The 18808-nt window shown below is 46.0% G+C and overlaps 1 protein-coding gene across 6 annotated transcripts in view; it reads right to left on the bottom strand.

Annotated features, from left to right (window-relative positions):
* Positions 1-18808, bottom strand: part of Dnah8 (dynein, axonemal, heavy chain 8) — a 254479-nt gene that overhangs the window by 45462 nt on the left and 190209 nt on the right. For all 6 annotated transcript variants that reach the window (XM_039099327.2, XM_039099333.2, XM_039099329.2 and 3 more), the window contains 4 exons: positions 17719-17792; positions 15479-15631; positions 14558-14713; positions 932-1048 (listed from right to left, as the gene is read on the bottom strand). In XM_039099327.2, coding sequence (XP_038955255.1) covers positions 932-1048; positions 14558-14713; positions 15479-15631; positions 17719-17792 — 500 coding nt within the window. The remainder of the gene's footprint in view (positions 1-931; positions 1049-14557; positions 14714-15478; positions 15632-17718; positions 17793-18808) is intronic.

The following is an 18808-nucleotide window of genomic DNA, read 5'->3' as shown; positions in this document are numbered from 1 at the left end:
GTAGAGACACTGGACTGCCATGGAGTTGGCATTTTTTGGCAAGGTATCTACCAGGTATCTTTGGGCACTGCGGTGCCAATTCTAGTGCGGGGAAAAGACAGTCCCTTTTTATAATTTTACAACAACATAAATGTAATAAATTAAAAGAAATGCCTTCATGGTTGGGAATGCATTTCAGGGATATAGCACTTGTTGAGCTTATGTGAAGCCCTAGGTTCAATCTCTAACACTTCACACACACACACACACACACACACACACACACACACACACACACACACACACATACACACACACACATACACACACACACACACGTAGAGGGCTGGGAGGCTAGAGAGAAAGCACAGCACTTGATGCTCTTGCAGAAGATGGGGTTTGGATCCCAGCACCCACAAGGTAGTTCAACCATCTGTAATTCCAGGTCCAGGAGACCCAATGCCCTCTTCTGGCATCCAAGGGTACTGCGTACACATGGTATGCTACACACACTCAGGTACACACATGCATAAGTAAATGTATAAATCCTTTTTCAAATGGTGAAGGATGGGAAAAATGGATTGCCTTTTTGACTAGCAGACACTGTCTCTCTTTTACGGAATGGAAGATCAAAGATCGTAACCCTGACTGACGTTATCTCTCTTCCCATGGGGCCCTGTGACACCCGGGGCCGGCATTGGGGGTGTGATTGTATTTTGCAGCACAGAGTGCCATTGTTACATTGACAGATACCTTCAGTGGATGGGAGCAAACTGTGAGTGTGTTGGTTAGGGGAAGAGAGACTGAGTAGAGCCACTAATTAGATTACCCGTCCTTCAGAAAGAGGTTCCCAGGGAGACAGCTAGCTCCCTCCATGCCATGGGCTGTTGAGAAAAACTAGAGAGCAAGCAAACAAATTAAAAAAAAAAAAACAAACCACAATCTCACTCACCTTTTTAATATCGCACTCATCGAGGTGGTTCTGGATGAATTGAACGCTGGCCGAGAAGTCGGCAGAATTGAATTCATAGGGAATGTTCCATCCCAAGGGTCCGAATTTTCGTCGCTCCTATAAACAGCACAGAAAGTCAGCGTCAACTGGGTGGAGCCGGAGAGTCATACTCGGTGACATGGGGCGTGGTAGGCAAGTACAGTGTCACCAAACTGCATCCACCGCCAATTCCTCTGTTACGGTTGGCACAGTAACGTTTAATAAAAAACAAAAGCTTCATTATTGAGGTAAGCAGGCACTGCGTGCAAAGAACAATATGGGGTCAGAGAGATGGGTCAGTGGGTCAGTGGGTCAGTGGGTCAGTGGGGGAAGGTCAAGTCATCACAAGCCTGATGACCTGAGCTCCATTCTACTGCAGCATTTGTAGTCATTTGAGCCTGTGCACGTGTGTGTGTACACGCACACGCACTCAAACAATAAAAGTACTTAAAAGTAATCAGAGGACAATGTATAGTTGGGTTAGGTGGTGCAGGCCAGTAATCCCCGCACCTGGGAAGCTACAACAGGAGGACTGTGACTTCAGAGTACTGAGCTACACGGCAGGACCCTGTCTCGGAAGGAGTCCAAACGCAAACAGCATGCGCAGTTTTGAGATATATTAACCATTAAATATTATGTAACGACGACAGCTAATGGTTTACAAACAAATTTCCAAATATTTGTCAAGTTGCGGTTACTGACTTTTTTTTAAGTCTAATTAGGTTGTCATGGTAACACAGCCTATATATATGTATATGTATATGTATATGTGTGTGTGTGTGTGTGTGTATATATATATATATATATATATATATATATATATATATATATATATATATATATATATATCCCTCGTTGGAAAGTAGAGTCAGGAAGATCAGAGATTCAGAATCGTTCTCAGCTACACAGTGAGTTCAAGGGCAGCCTGGGCTACCTGAGACCCATCTCAAACAAACAAGGCTCGTCTAGGTCTCCATTGGCAACTCCTAGGGAAACTGCAGGAGATTCTTAACAGGTGCCTGTTGGATTTGTCATTCTTCTGAGTCAGCCTCCCGGGAGTTTGGAAAGTCATGATTAAGGGTTTACATCTTCTACTGAAGAACTCGAGTGTTTATGAACTCGACCCCCTGCTAGGTTCACTCTGTAATTTTTCCATCTCGAGTTTTGAAAGCTAAGACTTCTTATTGTACACATGACACATCTGTCTTTAAAACCCTCGCGCCACCCTCACACGGTTGTCACTGCCAAACTGAGCGAGACCTGGAAGACGCTTGGAAAACCGTGGCTGTTCAAAGTTGCTCAATTGCCTGTGAATAATCAGACTGGATTCAGTTCAAAGGACAGAGCTGCTTTGATATTCTGGGGGCTGTTTCAATTCTCTCTGTGTCTATGTTTGTGTAGATGTGGGCATATGCCTGGAGCCAGAGGGTGAGCTCAGGTACTGTCCTCCGGGCAGCTATCTACCTCCTTCAGGATCACCTCCTTGACCTAGAGATCACCAATTAGACTGGCTAGTAAGACTGGCTGACCGGCAAGCTCCAGGGATCCTCTTGTCGCTGCCTCCCTGTGTTGAGATTACAAGCACGTGCCCCCATACCTAGGGTTTTAATGTAGGTCCTAGAAATCACGCTCAAATCTTTGAATTTGCAAAGTAAGTACTTTCCTGAGTGTCTCCACCCCCAGAGCCCTGGATGCATTTGTAGGCATATAAATGGTAGCCCTAATATCTCCAAGCCTTGGGAACCCAGAAAGTCATACAGATGAGCTCAGTTTCTGTGCTGGTAAGCTCTCCCTGCCTGGCCCATGTGAAATTCTAAGGAGGGTCCTATATGTGCTCGGGAGCCCCAATCCTAGGGTCTAGATTCAGGATCTACATGGACAGCAATTCTGCTTCTCTGAATACATACTATTCTTTCCTCTGCCTTCTCCAACACATGAATGAGCATGCACACACACATGTGCACACACATGTGCATACCCACACACCACATACACACATGCATATGCATACACATACATACACATACATTATACACACACACACACACACACACACACACACTGAAACCTTCATAAGCCATTTCTTCTTACTGCTGCCATTCCAAACCTCACCTCCTTCACATCCCACCTTTTAAAGAAACCTATTAGCTAGGACAAACTCATGGACAAGTCACAGAAGAAAGTCTATGAAAGCAAGACGGTTTTAATCACTGAATTTAAAGGTATGCTTTTAAAATATTAACGAAACCATTAGTTTTAATTTAATCCAGTTGTTCCAACCCTGGGGAGAAATGGTGAAGGGCAGAAAACAAAGAATAAATTTTAAAGCTCTCTCAGAAATGTGAAGATGCTTCCGGGACGTCTTGATCTACACCTCTTGGGTTAGGTTGTCGAATGTTAATGTGACTCTTGTCCCCATCTCTTCACTAATTGACTAAAGAAAGACAACAAGCCCAAGAAAAGGAGTTTCTACAGAGTAAAAAAGAAACCAAGGGCAAAATGGACAGACTGCACAATGGGGGAAGCTTTTGCCAGCCCTACTTATAGACTACAGAAAGAATTGCAAAAATTAAACACCAAAAAAAAAAAAAAAATCCTGCCGGTTAACAAATGGACTGTTAAAATGAACAGATCTCAAAAGATGAAATGCAAACAGCTAATAAATATTTTAGAAGTGTTCAACACCCCCTGGAGATACAAATTAGCCAGTGCGATACAAATTAAAACGACTTTGAGATTCATTCCATCACACACACACACACACACACACACACACACACACACACACAGAAGGTTGGAGTGTTGATCATCAGGAACCGTCAAGAAAATAAACAGCAAAGGCTGGTGAGGCTGTGAGGAAGTAGCTCCCGCTTGCTGCTAGTGCCGTGCAAATTAGTGAAGCCATTGTGGAAACCGGTTTGGAGGGCCCTTACAAATAATTACAAACAGAACTATCATCTGACCCAGCCTTAGCAGCGCCCCCTGAAGGAGCTTCTATCCTAGCAGAGATGCCTGGGTATCCATGCTTACTGCTGCTCTCCTCACAGTAGCTAGTAAATGGAGCCAGCATGGATGTCCATCAGCGGGTGGGTGGACAGTGGGAAATGCCAGACGCACACAACTGAAGGGAGGGGCAGGGAGATGGGGAAGAAGTAAGTAGGGCGACTGTCTTAGGGTCTTACTGCTGTGAACAGATGCCATGACCATGACAACTCTTATAAAGGATGACATTTAATTGAGGGTGGCTTACAGGCTCAGAGGTTCAGTCCATCATCATCAAGGCGGGAGCACGGCAGCATCCAGGCAGGCATGGGGCAGGAGGAGCTGAGAGTTCTACATGCTCATCTGAAGGCTGCTAGGGGAAGACTGGCTTCCAGGCAGCTACGATGAGGGTCTTAAAGCCCACACTCACAGCGGCACATCTACTCCAACAGGGACATACATTCTAATAATGCTACTCCCTGGGCCAAGCATATACAAACCATCACAGAGGCTCAACCCAAAATTTGCTTGAAGAATGCCATAACGAAACCCATTATTTTGTATGCTAATTAGAAAGATTAAAAAAAAAAGCTGACCAGACAGTTCTAGGAATGTGGACCGAGTTAAAAACTTCTTCCTGCAGCAACATGTACTAGGAAGATAGGTACTTGTGAGGGTTTCAAAGCGCCATGTTCCACCTTGCCCACAGAGACTACGACGGGGTGGAGGGTAGGGCGTTGAGAGAGGGCAGACTGCTGCCCCTGATCCTGTGTGCTGCTCCTGATGGCTTCCTGACCCGGCATCTATGTTCCCTTCGAGTCCTAATCTGGCTTCTGTTGCTGGGATAAACACGGTGACCAAAAACAACCCGAGGGAGGAAAGGGTTTGTTTGGCTTGCAGGTTACGGTCCACCATCATCAGGAGCCTGGGGGGGCAGAAACTGTAGCAGAGACCATGGAGGGCCACTTCTTACTGGCTGGCTTCCAGGCTCACTCTCGGCTTTCTTATACAACCCAGGCCCACCTGCCTAAGAATGGTTCCGCCCCTAATGGAACCCCCATTGGCCAGCAATCAAGGGAACGCCCCCACGGAAGGCCAACCTGACCGAGACAACTCTTCTATTGAGGTCTCCTCTTCCCAGGTGTGGCAAAACAAACCAAAATGGTTGGTCTGTTTATCTTCTTGTCTCCTGTTGAAATATTTGGTCCTCTGACTGGATTTGCACGCTTGGCAGTGAAGGACGGGTCTACCATCTTCGTCTTCGTGGGGTGAAGAGACTCGAAGTTATCTAAGCCACGCTGGCCAGTCACTGGCCTCCTGAAGGAACCCCTCCCCCATCCCCAGTGAGGTCCATTCCAAGGCTGACTCGGAGCTTGAAATCCCTGAGTAGATCTGGGAGACATTGATGTGAGCCTTTTCTAGGTTACACCGGCAGCCAGGGTGGGGCGGAGCCTTTCAGATATCCACATGAAAATAAGTCACCGTGGTTTCTTCTGCCATGTAACCCTCAAACCTCAGAGTGTGAGTCGCTTAGTGAGATGGAACTGTTACCCGTTTTTTGCAGGAAAAAAAATCAGAATCTACTGCGAGTTTTACCTAAGCATTTGACTTAATTTTTGAAATTTAGGGTTCATTTAGATGAGGGGGTTGAATGAGGCATAATTCTTTCTTTGCAATTACTGGAGACACTCGATCTGGCTCCCTGGAAACACTTCCATTTATTTGTACCGAACGATGGCGGCCCAGCCGTTCCCCAGAACGAGAAGAGCTTCGGAAATTGCCCCAGCGCTGAAAGCTGCCTCAGCTCGTGTCACTTCGCATCCATTCTCGTTTAAAGCATTCTCCTAGGTTGGCTCACTGAAGGCAAAGGCAGAGGAGTTCATCTTGAGGGGGAAGTATATTTTTTAAAGGAGACAAAAATCACAGTGGAAGCTTTTTTTTCCTGTTCACACAAAATCATTTCAAGTCCTTGTGTCCCTCTGATGAACGAGTATCCATCCACCCACTCGCTGATCTCTCTAGATGACAGAAACGGAGAGGGAGACTCAGGCTCGGTGGGCGGACATCCTCTCACAGGACTCAGTGGGCTTAAATCGGTGCCTGAGAGGCGGGGAGGGAACGAACTCACCAAAGCTGTTCTCCGGCCACCCGTGAGCTGTGGCACGTGACCTCCCCCCATAAACAAAGATGTAATTTAAGAGCCTCAAGAGGGGTTGGGGATTTAGCTCAGCGGTAGAGCGCTTGCCTAGCGAGCTCAAGACCCTGGGTTCGGTCCCCAGCTCCGAAAAAAAAGAAAAAAAAAAGAGCCTCAAGAAAGGGGAAGAACCAAAATTTAGAAATAAAAAGACCAAGCAGTCAGGGTCTCTTCGGCCCAAGATTTGGAGGCCCTGGGATACAGTCTTGCTAGTAGAATAGAAAAAAAAAAAAAAACCAAAACATTAGAATACATGTGTTCTCAAGAAGCTTGCATCTACTCCAGAAAATAAGACACAGAAACAAGAAAAGGACAATGTAACAGGAAATGTAATTTGCTGAGATTTGCCAGGATGACAAGTCAGGAAAAATAGCAACAACAACAAAAGCCTAGACACTCGACCCAAGGCTTCTGGTTCACAGGGGAAATGAGGCTGTTCTGGGAAAACAGGCGGGAGGCCTTCCGGTTTGGTGAAGGCATGCAGAAAACACAGAAACACAAAGTCTGTAGAGAAGAAAGACAGCAGGCAGAAGGTCCCAGTGCAGTAGCAGGTACCAAGTGAAAATTTAAGGGTTCCTTGGAAAGTCGGTTGTGTTGGGGTGTTCTCCTGGAGTGGACACAGGTGAAAGACTAAGGCGGACTGGTGAAGGAACGTTTGGCTGAAGCAGACACAAGCTAAAGCAAGCCCGTGAAAGGACCCATAATGAAAGATCCTTCGCTATAGACACACATGTATTGGTCCACCTTACATTGCGTAGTTGAGCTACATTTGTGGGGACTCCACAGAGAGAAACTGCACCACAAAAACTGTGGGTGGTGTGCTGCGGTTTCTTGCCACTTCTGCTGACTTGGGCTGATTGGCAGAGTGATGTCAGGCTGAGACAGACTCGCTCACTGAGGCAGGACCCGGGCCGAGGCGACACATGTGGAGGACAGGTGATGTTTGGACTCGGTGGACAGTGACTAGAGAGAGCTTGGCTCGCTGGTACAGCTATCTGTGTGATGCTCGTGGGTCTCGAGTCTTCACTGATCTTCACTTCCCTGAGAGAGGCGCAGCGGGAGAACTTCTCCCGGTGTTCCTGCTGGTCCCTCCTGCTGACTCGAGCTGAGGCTGAGGCCTGGCTGTGTCTGCTTGGTAATACCAATGCTGCTGATTTGTGTTTGCTATCCAGACTACCAAACTGGACTGCTGGTGTATCCGTAAGGTGTTTCCGAGTGGATCAAGTTGGCGCTGCCTGCTAATCTGTGACCTGAACTGCCGACTTCCAGACAAGCCCGACAGGAGTCGCTCCAAAGAACCTTTCTAAACAGGTTCGCTTCTCCCGTATCCTTTCTTCCCCACTACCTCTGGTGGGTGGAGGGCTACCAGGGAGGGTAAAGTGTCTAAGAACCATCATTAAAAATAAGGTTTGAAAAAAATTAAAGTTACGAGGGTGAGCTTCTCAAAGCAGCAGGGACCCAGACTCACTCCCTTCAGGTTGTGTTGCTGTTGTAGAAAACTATTAGCGCTCAATCGGGGGTTTCTACCCTGTTTTTGATCATCCAGTTCCTGGATAAAAGACACCCAACTTTTATTATCACAATATGCCGTAATCGGCACTAGGGCTAGGCAGATATCTACCCTCTAGGCTATTAGAATCTATTCCCCATCTGTAAGCCTGGACTATAATTTGCCGTGTTCCGTCTGGGCTGCTCTGGCTTCAACTGGTCAGCCCTCTTGGTCATAATTTCATGACTCGCCTACCCCATAGCAGTTCTCTCTTCTCTCCTCCTTTGTAGTTCTCCTCAGACCCCAAGCCCTGCCTATCTCAATCCTGCCCAGCTGTACGCCGAAGGCACCTTTATTCACCAATCAGGGATAACTTGGGGGTGAGGTTACATAGCATCACCTGTGAGACTATATCCCTGGGGGCAACCAGGCCTTGGGAGCCACTATTCAGCCTTACAATTTGTAGCAATAGACCTCAGTAGGTTACAGGCAGCTTTGGACACAAAGCTCCATCCACCCAAAGACTGGTAAGCAGCTCTGTGATGATTTCAGAAGGACCAGAGTGGTCTCTACGCCATTTGAATAATCTAGTGTGCCCTGCTCCCCTGAGTACGTGTGTGTCTAGGAGTCAGAGCTGGGTGTCTTCCTGTATCGCTCTCAACATTGGTTTTTTTGAGAGGGGTCTCTCATTGAACCTGATTAGGCTAGATAGCCGGCCAGCACGCCCCAGAGATACGGCCACCTCTGCTTCCCCGGCCGGCGTTTGATAGCAATTCTGGGAATCTCAACCCAGGTCCCTCGGGCTTGAGTGGCAAGCACGTTACAGAGTGTCCCCTTGGCCCTGGGGAATACGGGATTAATATGGGAATGTCCTGGGATGACTGGTGAGAATACACTGAGCGGAGACGTTTTAATGGTGCCGAAGCTCGTCCTGGTCTTAGTGAGGCTCGGGTGCACGTCCCTGGCGGTAGTTAACTCAAGCTTAGTAAAAGAGCAAGACAGGGTATAAACAATAAAACCAATAAAATCAAGGGTGCAAGCCACACTAGATGGTCCGAGTGCAGTGTTAAGAGGTTAAAAATCATGGGCAGAAGTGGTTCGAACCAGTAGGAAACATGATGACGTGTGTGTGTGTGTGTGTGTGTGTGTGTGTGTGTGTGTAAGAGAAACTTGCACTGTGTTGCTGTAATCATTCAGAATGTTTAAATAAGGCTCTCATAAGCCTGCTGAAGCAGGAACTGTTATGTGTGCTATTAAGTTTAGAGACGGCTGTTTTGTCAAGACTTCAACTTGACAGAGCTAAGCACGGGGGGAAGGGACACTTTCCTGTTTCCTGAATGGCCATGTACTGATGGGTGGCATTTCCTGGGTCCTGGTGATATGACTGTGTTTATTCTATGCCTAAATTACTTTAAGGGCTGGGATTTTTTTCTTTTTAAAGTCCACATTTACAACTACCACTGCAGGACCCTTGAGATCCCAGAACCCTTCAGGGACTTGTTATCCCTGGCTAAGAGTAGAATGGCTTTAGCCTAGAAATAGTAAAATCTCTGTGGTCTCAAGTGTTAGAAACCCTGTGGACAAACCTCGGGGATGAGGAGAGGGATTCCCAAACATGAGAATTCTGTAAAAATGGCTGGACTCCTCCCTTAAACACAATGGACACCATCATTCTCAATTTTTGTTGAATATCGAAATCATATTGGAAACTCTTAAAAGAAAAATTGAGTCCTCCCATCCTTCACATGCAGCTCCATCCGCCCCCCCCCCATGCCATTCCTTCATTAACCTCCCCTTCCCATTCCCCCAATCTGTCATCTTCCCAAAGGCTAACCTGAGCAGCCTGGCCAGGCTCCAGGCACTGGCTGAGGACTGTCACTTAGGGCGTTTGCACTACCTAACAACTTGTTCAAAAGCAGCACAAATTGCCATCAATCGGGGAAGGCAGGGGGAAATTACTAGACATTTTACTGATCTTCCTATAGATGTGGGGAGAGTAAAAAGGCAATACTGGGTTTCAGGTTGGAAAATGTGTTGACGAAAATCTCAAAGGGTAGGGGTAAAGGGGGCTTGTCGCATATCCCGCAATGATATGGCATTTAAGTACCGAAAACAGGGAGGCCAGAGAGCATCTCCTCTCCTGGGTCCTGTCGAAACGTTCTCAGAGAGGTGCTACCAAATGGAGTCTGAAAGATTCCCTCAGGGATCCAATGCGGCTGCAGGAAGGGTAGCTTCTGCCAAAGAAACCACTGCCAAACCAGAAGCCACTGCCACCACATGCTGCGATCTAACCTATCTGGCTAGTGAGTTCCTGAAGAACTGGGAGAGCTAGGAGTGAGCATCGCCACCTCGGGGTTGCCCTGTGTATGGATACAAGCTCCCGAGGCAATGGCTGAAGCATCCCCCTTCCTCGGAGGAAGCCTAAACCTGCATCACCAACAAAAAAAAACCACACACTCCAGCGCTTTCCTCCCCCAGAGAGCTGCCCCTTCCTAACGCCCATGTCTACCTACAGGTCCTTCTCCCAGGAAGGGAAGACGATCCTTCAGATCCCTACAAGTGTGAGGACCGTGTCACACGCCATGGCCTTGAGTTGTGCATGGTGACAAACTGTGATTCAGAGAGAGAGAAAGTGGGGAGAAGGGAAGGACTTGGGGAGCTCAACCACAGGTTCTGCTGGGTGGACCACAATTAGGGGCCCCTCTGCTCTGCAACTTGTAGTCATGGGCCATTCGTTAGTCTCTGCAAAAACAGTCTGCATGCATCTTGTTTGTAAAAGGAGAGAGAGAGAGAGAGAGAGAGAGAGAGAGAGAGAGAGAGAGAGGGAATATGAGTGTGTGTGTGAATGTGTGTGCATGTGCATGCATGCACATGCATGCACACTCGTGCACGTGCATGAGTGTGTGCACGCACGAGTGCACTTGTTAGTGTGTGTGCATGTGTTTGGCAAGAGTGTGCATGTTAATGCACATACATGCACTGCGTGTTTTGGTTTGGAGATGTAGCCCCAGATCCCATGAAGTAAAATAAAGGCTTGGTCCCACGGTTGGGCACAGTTGGGGTACAGTGCAGCCTCTTAAGAGGTGGAGCCTAGGGGTTGGGGATTTAGCTCAGTGGTAGAGCGCTTGCCTAGCAACTGCAAGGCCCTGGGTTTGGTCCCCAGCTCCGAAAAAAAAGAAAAAAAGAGGTGGAGCCTATCGAGAGCTGATCCTACGGACTGGGGTGCATCTGGTTGGGGTATTGAGCTCATAGCCTCTTCCTCTGTTCTGTGCCATGAGGTGCTGCCTCAGCACTGGCTGAAAGCGACAGAGCTGAAAAGGGCTGTGGAAAACTTAAATCTCCAAAACTGTGAGCCAAGCCTCTTCTCTTCAGAAGCTGACTGTCTTGGGTATTTGTTAGAGAGGTGGAGAGTTGACTAATACAAGATGTTCATGGGGAGCCCAACCAAGTAACAAACCAGCTGTTCAGCTCTTAGACCCAATAATCAATCAATGTCTGTCTGTCTCTGTCTCTGTCTTTCTCTCTCCTGGGCATTTTTTAAGTCAGCATCTCTCATTCAACCTGCAACTTACCACTAGATTGGCTGGCCAGGGAGCTCAGTCTCCCCCTCCCTTTCCCGCCACTCTCACCCCTCCCCCATCACTGGGCTGGGGTTGCAGGCCCATGTGGCCTTGCCCAGATTTTTCACATAAGTTCTCCAAGCTCAAACTCTGGTCTTCATGCGGGGGTGGCAAGCATTTTACAGACTAAATTCTCAATAAAGAAAAAAAAAACAAAAAACCAAAAAACCAATCACTATACTTTCTGTCTTTCTCTCAGTCTGTCTCTTTCTGTCTGCCTCTGTCTTTCTGTGTCTGTGTTTGTCTGTGTCTGTCCGTGTCTGTCTTTGTCTGTCTCTCCCCCCCCCTCTGTGTGTGTGTGTGTGTGTGTGTGTGTGTGTGTGTGTACCGTAGCTTGAGTTTTGAGGGTACCTTGAGTTTTGAGGGTAGCTTGAGTTTTGAGGGTAGCTTGAGTTTTGAGGGTAGCTTGAGTTTTGAGGGTAGCTTGAGTTTTGAGGGTAGCTTGAGTTTTGAGGGTAGCTTGAGTTTTGAGGGTAGCTTGAGTTTTGAGGGTAGCTTGTGTTTTGAGGGTAGCTTGAGTTTTGAGGGTAGAGCTCGGAGGACAGCTTTCAGGAGTCCTCTCCTTCCAGCATGTGTTCCAAGGATGGAATTCTGGTGTCTGGCACAGCAACAAGTGCCCTTGCCCACTTGAGCCATCTTGCTAGACCCTTAGTCTTTTAGACTGACATTCCCCTATTAGCTTTCCAGCCCAGGAGGTAGAAACATTTGTTTTTCTGGGTTTTTAACCTGAGCACGCTATCTTATTTACTGCAAGCACAGTTGGGTTTCTGACTGGACCGTGGGCTTTGGGCCCATCCGTTCAACACTCAGATAAAGTCCACTGAAAACCCACGTTGGCACATTGGCCGTATGGAAAAATCCCTACCCACAGCGACTCTCCGGGGTGAGCTGAATAGAAGAGTTGAGTCACTGGGACTGGGAACAGCCAGAAAATACTGTTATCTGTGAACCGGGGGATCAAACAACAGGGTCGTGGCAGTGTTGGAACTCGAACATGATAAGGGGAACAGTCCTCAGATAAGGCTGTGTGAAATTGGTCTCTGGAAAGCTGAAATTGACAATCCAAAAGCCACAGAGAAACTTAGTAAGAACCACAACTACCCAGGAAGCAAGCAAGCCAAGGTGGACTCTCCCAGAGCCAAGAGACAGAGAAACGCCCACAGCCCTCTCTGGGGGCTGCACAGGGCCCGTTGTGGCGGTGGACAATAAGCCAGAAGAACATAGCCATTCCTGGGGGTGGGAACAGGGGACTATGGATGCCCCTCCTTCCCAGGGAGAGATGCAGGGACTTTTGTCCCCCATGTGGGCACAGCTGTCAGGACACACCTGTCAGGGCATGCATGTCCAAGGGCTCGTTGTGTCTTTCTCCCATCCTCAAGGCAGGAGGGATGCAGGAAAAGGCCCCTTCATGCCCCTGCGAAACCGAGGGGTACCCTTTGTGAACTGAAGGCATCCCATTTTCCAATATTGAACCACACATAAAATGGCAGAATTAAAATCTATAGGTGCGTTTCTTAGTCACCGTAAAACAGCTGAGTCACAACATAAGCAATTAATAATGAAAATAAGTAATTGGTAATAATAATTAGCATGAGGAATTAGCATGAGGAATTAGCATGTGAAAGCTAGTAGCACAGACAGGAAGCAGTGAACTGTGGTTACCCCTCCCCCACTTCAATTACTGAGAACCAGGGACTGAACTGCCCATCAGAGTCAGGCCATACCATGTGTGACACAGACTCTCTAAGACTCAATAGCCCCACTCTCTCTGTACGTATATGCATGTGTGTGTGTGTGTGTGTGTGTGTGTGTGTGTGTGTGTGCGCGTGCCTGTGTGTGTGTGCCTTCACGTGTGTGTATACATGTGAATGTTTGTATGTGTGCATGTGAATGTATATGTATGTATGTGTACATGTGCAAATATGTGTGTGTACCAGCATGTTCACATGTGTGTACATGTATGTTTGTGTATGTTTGTATGTGTGAATGTGAGTGTAAGAGTGTGTGTATGTGTGTACATATATGACTGTTTGTATGTGTGCATGTGAATGTGTGTATGTATTGCACATGCAAATAAGTGTGTACCAGCATGCTCACAGGTATGTACATGTATGTTTGTGTATGTTTGTATGTGTGAATGTGAGTGTATGAGTGTGTGTATGCGTGTATACATATATGACTGTTTGTGTGCATGTGAATGTGTGTGTATTGCACATGCAAATATGTGTACCAGCATGCTCACATGTGTGTACAAGTGTGTAGTTTATATGTTTGCATGTATGTGTGAATGTGTGTGTATGAATGTGTGTGTGCGTGTATGTACAACCTTTGGGGGTTGATGCTTAGGCCCTATCTCCCTTTGTTTTTTTGTTTTTTTTTAAAGACAGTCTCTAACTGGCCTGGAACTCACTGAGTAGTCTGGGTTGGCTGGTCAGCAAGTGCCTGTCTCTGCCTCCCCGGTGCTGAGACTACACATGTGGGCCTCCACATCCAGCTTCCTAGGCGTAGGTTCTGGAGTTTGAACTTGGGCCCTTAGGCTTGCACACTAAGCTCTGTCCTTACTGAGCCATGACCCCAGGGCAGTTGCCTTCTTTTGAAATTGGGGACAACCCTACTTCAAAAACCCTACCTTAGTGGTTGTTAGTATCAGGCAGGGTGTGGATAAAAGTCTTGGCTACTTTCAAGATCAAATTTCACACTTCATAATCTGTTCACTGTACAAATATTTACTGTGCTTAGCGCTACAGTTTGGATAGGAAACCCTCCCCCACCTCTAGCCCCACCCCCTCTCCAATTGGCCATGGTGGTTTTGGAGGTGGTGGAAACTTTGGGTCTGGGTTGCTAGAAGCTGGTGCCTGAGGGTATAGAGTTTGAGGATGCCATCATTTTCTTGATTTGTTTCCTAGTCACCACAGGGTGATTAACCTCTGTCACATGTTCCTGTGTCTTCCTTGTCTTGATGCCAAGTGATAGAACCATCTGCAACCGGGAGCCAAAATAAACACCTCCCCCTTAAACTGTTTATCTCAGGGATTCTCATAGGGAGGAATAAATGGCTGCCATTCTGTGAATAGCCTCATGGTACTGTGACCATGGAGAGTGAATCAGCAGTAGCGTAAGCAAGGTCTCTGTACCCCAAAGCTCACAGATGAACAGTAGGGCTACAGGCGAAATCTGTAACAAACACATACTTAAGCCTGTAGGGGGTGAAATGCCAGGGAGCCCTCCCAGAGGCTCTCTCCCACAGTGGCTACCTCAACTCATTAGCGCCCCCTAGCAGTGAACACCGCTCCCCAGGTTACCTGCACAGTGGAGTGCAGAAATGCCACTGTGTACAGCATGGGCTTCCACATGGGCAAGTTACTGATGTCCAGGAGGTCTTGGTTGATCCCAGCAAATGTCCTTTTCAGGCCTGCCCGGACGCCTTGGGGTGGCTCATTTGTGAACTTGAGAGAAGTCTGTTGTGAGAAGCAGACGGTTGTGTTAGTGTTATAACGTAAAGCAGATGGTTGTGTTAGTGTTATAACGTAAAGAATGCAATTGAAATGATGGTATGGGGGTTTAAAGAGACACCTCAGTTGTTAAGAACCCTGGCTGCTCTCGAGGAGGAGGACCCAGGATCAGTTCCCAGCACCTACGTGGCAGCTCATGACTGTCTATAACTGCAATCCCAAGGGACCTAGTGCCCTCTACTGGCCTCTGAGGGCCCCGAAACAACCAATATACATGGAATTAAATAGCTAATGAAAAGAAATCATGGAATATTAGATAAGAACATGACATAGAACACGCAGGCTAGAACTCAACAGAGTAAAAGCCAGAGCACAAACCCGAAAAATCAATATGGCCTTAGAATTCGCTTGTAGAAATACTATGTACAATATACTATACTATATATAAAATACTATATAACGTATAATCATCAGGGCCTGATGATTATAATCGAGATTTATACACTCTGCTGCATTCCCTCGTTAAATATTTTATGGCCTTCATTTATTCTTTGGGAGGCCTGGCATATGCCAACGGCACACTTGGAGGTCAGCGGACAGCGTGCAGCGGCCTGTTCTCTCCTTCTACCGTGTGGGATCTGACGAGCAAACTTGGGTTGTTGGGCTCCGTGACGCAAGCGCTTTAACCCAAGGGACCATCTTCCCTTCCCATCCTCCCTTCAACACTGTCGGTCGTGAATCACGTGACTTGGGTGACTCTCGGTAACAGACCTGGAGCAATGTGATTGGAAACCGGTCGTGGGGCTCAGTGGTTATCCACACTCTGAAGGAGTCCTCAGTGGTTTCCGTGACCATCAACGTCTCTAGTAACTCTTCCATGAATTCTAGACCAAGGTGACAATTCTGTAGTAATACCCAACCGCCCTGTATCCAAAAGATAAAGAAGTCGTAATTATTTCCTATACATTGTGATTATTTTACCAAAACAAAATGCACTGTTTCACAAATAAGCTTGCTTAGAGCATGGCTGTTTTATTTTGAGCCTAGAGTTACTAATATTGTGTGTGTGTCTGTCAAGAGTCATCTATACCTGGCCCAAACTGGTACCCCTGGATCCTCGGAGATTAGAAATAAAAACTTGAGTGTGGGCACCACCTAATGGTGAGGTTGGAAGCTTGCATGGGCTTCCCTAAGGTATGTCGGAACCCACTCAAACCAAGACGACTGCTTCAGAGCCACCCACAAAAGTGCTTGTCACCTTCTGAAAGCCAGAGGTAGTGCACTTCGTTAGCCGAGTTCTAAATCATAATGTTTGTCCCTGTTTTCCCCAGGACTCCTTTATCCAGCCTCATCTAAATGGTTAAGTAAAGCACCTTTTTAACAATGGGTCAGAAACCTAGGAGAACAAGACGGTTCGCTCACTCACTGAGTCAGTGCCTCCTCCTAGTTCGGGCTAGCCTTGAACTCACTGTGTAGCCTAGGCTAGTCTTGAACTCTCAAGCCTCTTTCTTCTGACCTCCATGAGCTAAAACTATAGGCGTGCATCACCGTGTCCAGTAAGTCAACATTTTAATGTTCTGATGTAATCATCACTACATCTACAGACTGTTAAATGCAGTAAGTACACGATAAGGTATTTAAATCACGCCTCCAACTGGAAGAAGAAAAATCAGAGTTGGGCTAGCTTAAATAGCAGAGAGGATGCATTGGGCCCTGTATCATGGGTTATCTGGAAGAAGATGGAATCCAGCATCATGGACCCAGTGCTTTCTGGCACCTTACCCAGCATCCAGGGACATGAGATGTGTTTGAAATTTTGGGGCGGCTCAAGGGCACATTATGGCCACACTTGTATTTTGTTTCATCTTGTTTTTGATGTTGTCATTGTTGTTGTTTTTGTTGTGGTGGTTGTTGTTTCGCTTGTTTCATTTTTTTTTTATTTCGCTGATGATGCCATTATCAATATGTTGGGAGACACAGAGGTGGAAGCTACAGAAATCGTCATCATCCAGAGAAGGTAACGGTAAATGTGGTATTTAAATTAAAACTTTTCTACTTACTAAAACTAAAAAAAAAAAAAAACCACTTTTGCCCAAAGTAGAACAGACAAATCACCCAAAAGAGCCGAAGATTTGAGTCAAGTAGAAATAATTGCACATCATTGCCTTGATATATATAAATTAAATATAATTTATTATTGAATTTAATTAGGTGATAAAGATTAAGGCTTAGGGCACTTGAGAATTAATGACCAGCTTGAAATTTTGATGACCTAAGTAGAGCTTTGGACCATTAACCCCCACTGGTCATTAATTCCCAGGGAGAGGCCGTGACAAAGTCGCCACAGACATGATGAGATCCAACACTTAAAAACAAACCAAGATTTTTTTGATCTTACTTTTATAAATGATGCCCTTTCTTATTAGAGCTGAGATGGCTATCTGCAAAGCATTTCTAGAAAGTTAACGATCTGTGTGTTTATTAGGCGCAATGCCAACTGCCTCTCAACATTCTGCTTCGATAAAAACCACCATCAATACTGAAACAGAAAGTCCTTTACTATTTTATTTGCCTGAAATGATCTATTAATGAAAAAAAAAATGAAAACCCGCCTTCAACTGAAAATTGAAATTTAACGGTCCTGATTTGTCCATTGTATTAATATTGATCATGAAATTCTTAAGATGTCTGGAGCTGTTGTCTTAGGCGCTAGATGCTGTGCCTTCCAGATCATAAACAGATAGATGGATTGATGAGTAGACAGTTGGAAAAATACAGAAAAACAAAGGTGGCTGTGGATCGTGAGGAACAGCAAGCTTTCTGTGGTGCTAAGAGGAGGAAACTGCCTTGAGATGTAAGGTTCACAAATGACCAAAGCTTTGGCTGTGTATCAGCAGAGATGGAAAACAGAGGAAGGGTGCTTCCAGTCACTGTGGCCTTCCGAGGTAGACCAGATGGACAGAGGAACTGGAGAGCTTAGGGCACGGTAGGGATGGTCCTTGGTTGCATACCTGTTGCATGGACAGCTGGACCAGCTTTCGGGCATGAACTTCTTGTCCTTGTCCCATTGAGATAGTTCTGCATTCTGCAACACAAGAAGCTCACGATGACAAAAAAAAAAGTAGATTTTGCCACCGTCTCCCTCCCTCCATTCTTCCAATAAGCCTTTGCTATTTAAATATACCTGGCTTTCCATGGTGTTGACTGGAAAATGTATAACACAGGGAAAGAGAGATACCAAAACCAGGAGGATGGGATATAGGAGCAAAAGACACAAGTTGGACTTCAAGAGTGTGTGCATGCATATGCATGCATGTGAGCATACATATATGCAAGCATTTATGTGTGCATGTATGTGCGTGCATGTGTGTGTGTGTATGTGTAATTTTGGGGTCTTTCATTTTGCTCTACTGATTTGTTTATTTGCTTTTAGCCAGTTGCATGCTGGTTAAATTTTTACTATTTGATAAAGCTTTAAGAATTTAGGAGCGTTCATTTCCAATTTTTTTTTCTTTTCAAGTTTTTGTGGCTATTCCTCTCCATCTATGCTTTTGATGATCTAATGTCTTCCTAGGATCCAATTAGGGGAAAAATGATGTTTGGATTTCAATTAGACTTACACTCAATTTATAGACCCATCCATAAAATATCGACACCTTTACAATATTGAGTTGTTACGCTAGGAACGGGTTTTTTTTTTTTTTAAATACTGGCTTATAATTTATTTTTTTTTTTTTTCGGAGCTGGGGACCGAACCCAGGGCCTTCCTAGGTAACCGCTTCCTAGGTAAGCGCTCTACCACTGAGCTAAATCCCCAGCCCCTAGGAACGGGTTTTAACTCTATTTATTTGAATTAACTTTCTATGTCACTAAGAAAATTCTATATTCTTCTTCAAATGGATATTTTTAAAACAACCTGTTTTGTTTTTATTGCAAAGCTAATGGAATTTTTACATTTCATCTTTATAAGAAGGCACAGTTGATTTTTTTTTAAATATTTATGCCCTGAGTTGTCACCTTCCTGAACTGTTCTATTAAGTAGGATAATTTTCAATTGATTCATCTGTGGTTTTAGGCCAGACACTTACATTGGCTGAGAGT

Source organism: Rattus norvegicus, chromosome 20, assembly GCF_036323735.1.
Source record: "Rattus norvegicus strain BN/NHsdMcwi chromosome 20, GRCr8, whole genome shotgun sequence".
Classification (NCBI taxonomy): domain Eukaryota; kingdom Metazoa; phylum Chordata; class Mammalia; order Rodentia; family Muridae; genus Rattus; species Rattus norvegicus.
The sequence above is the reverse complement of the archived record's forward strand: the minus strand, read 5'-3'. Positions and strand labels throughout refer to the sequence as shown.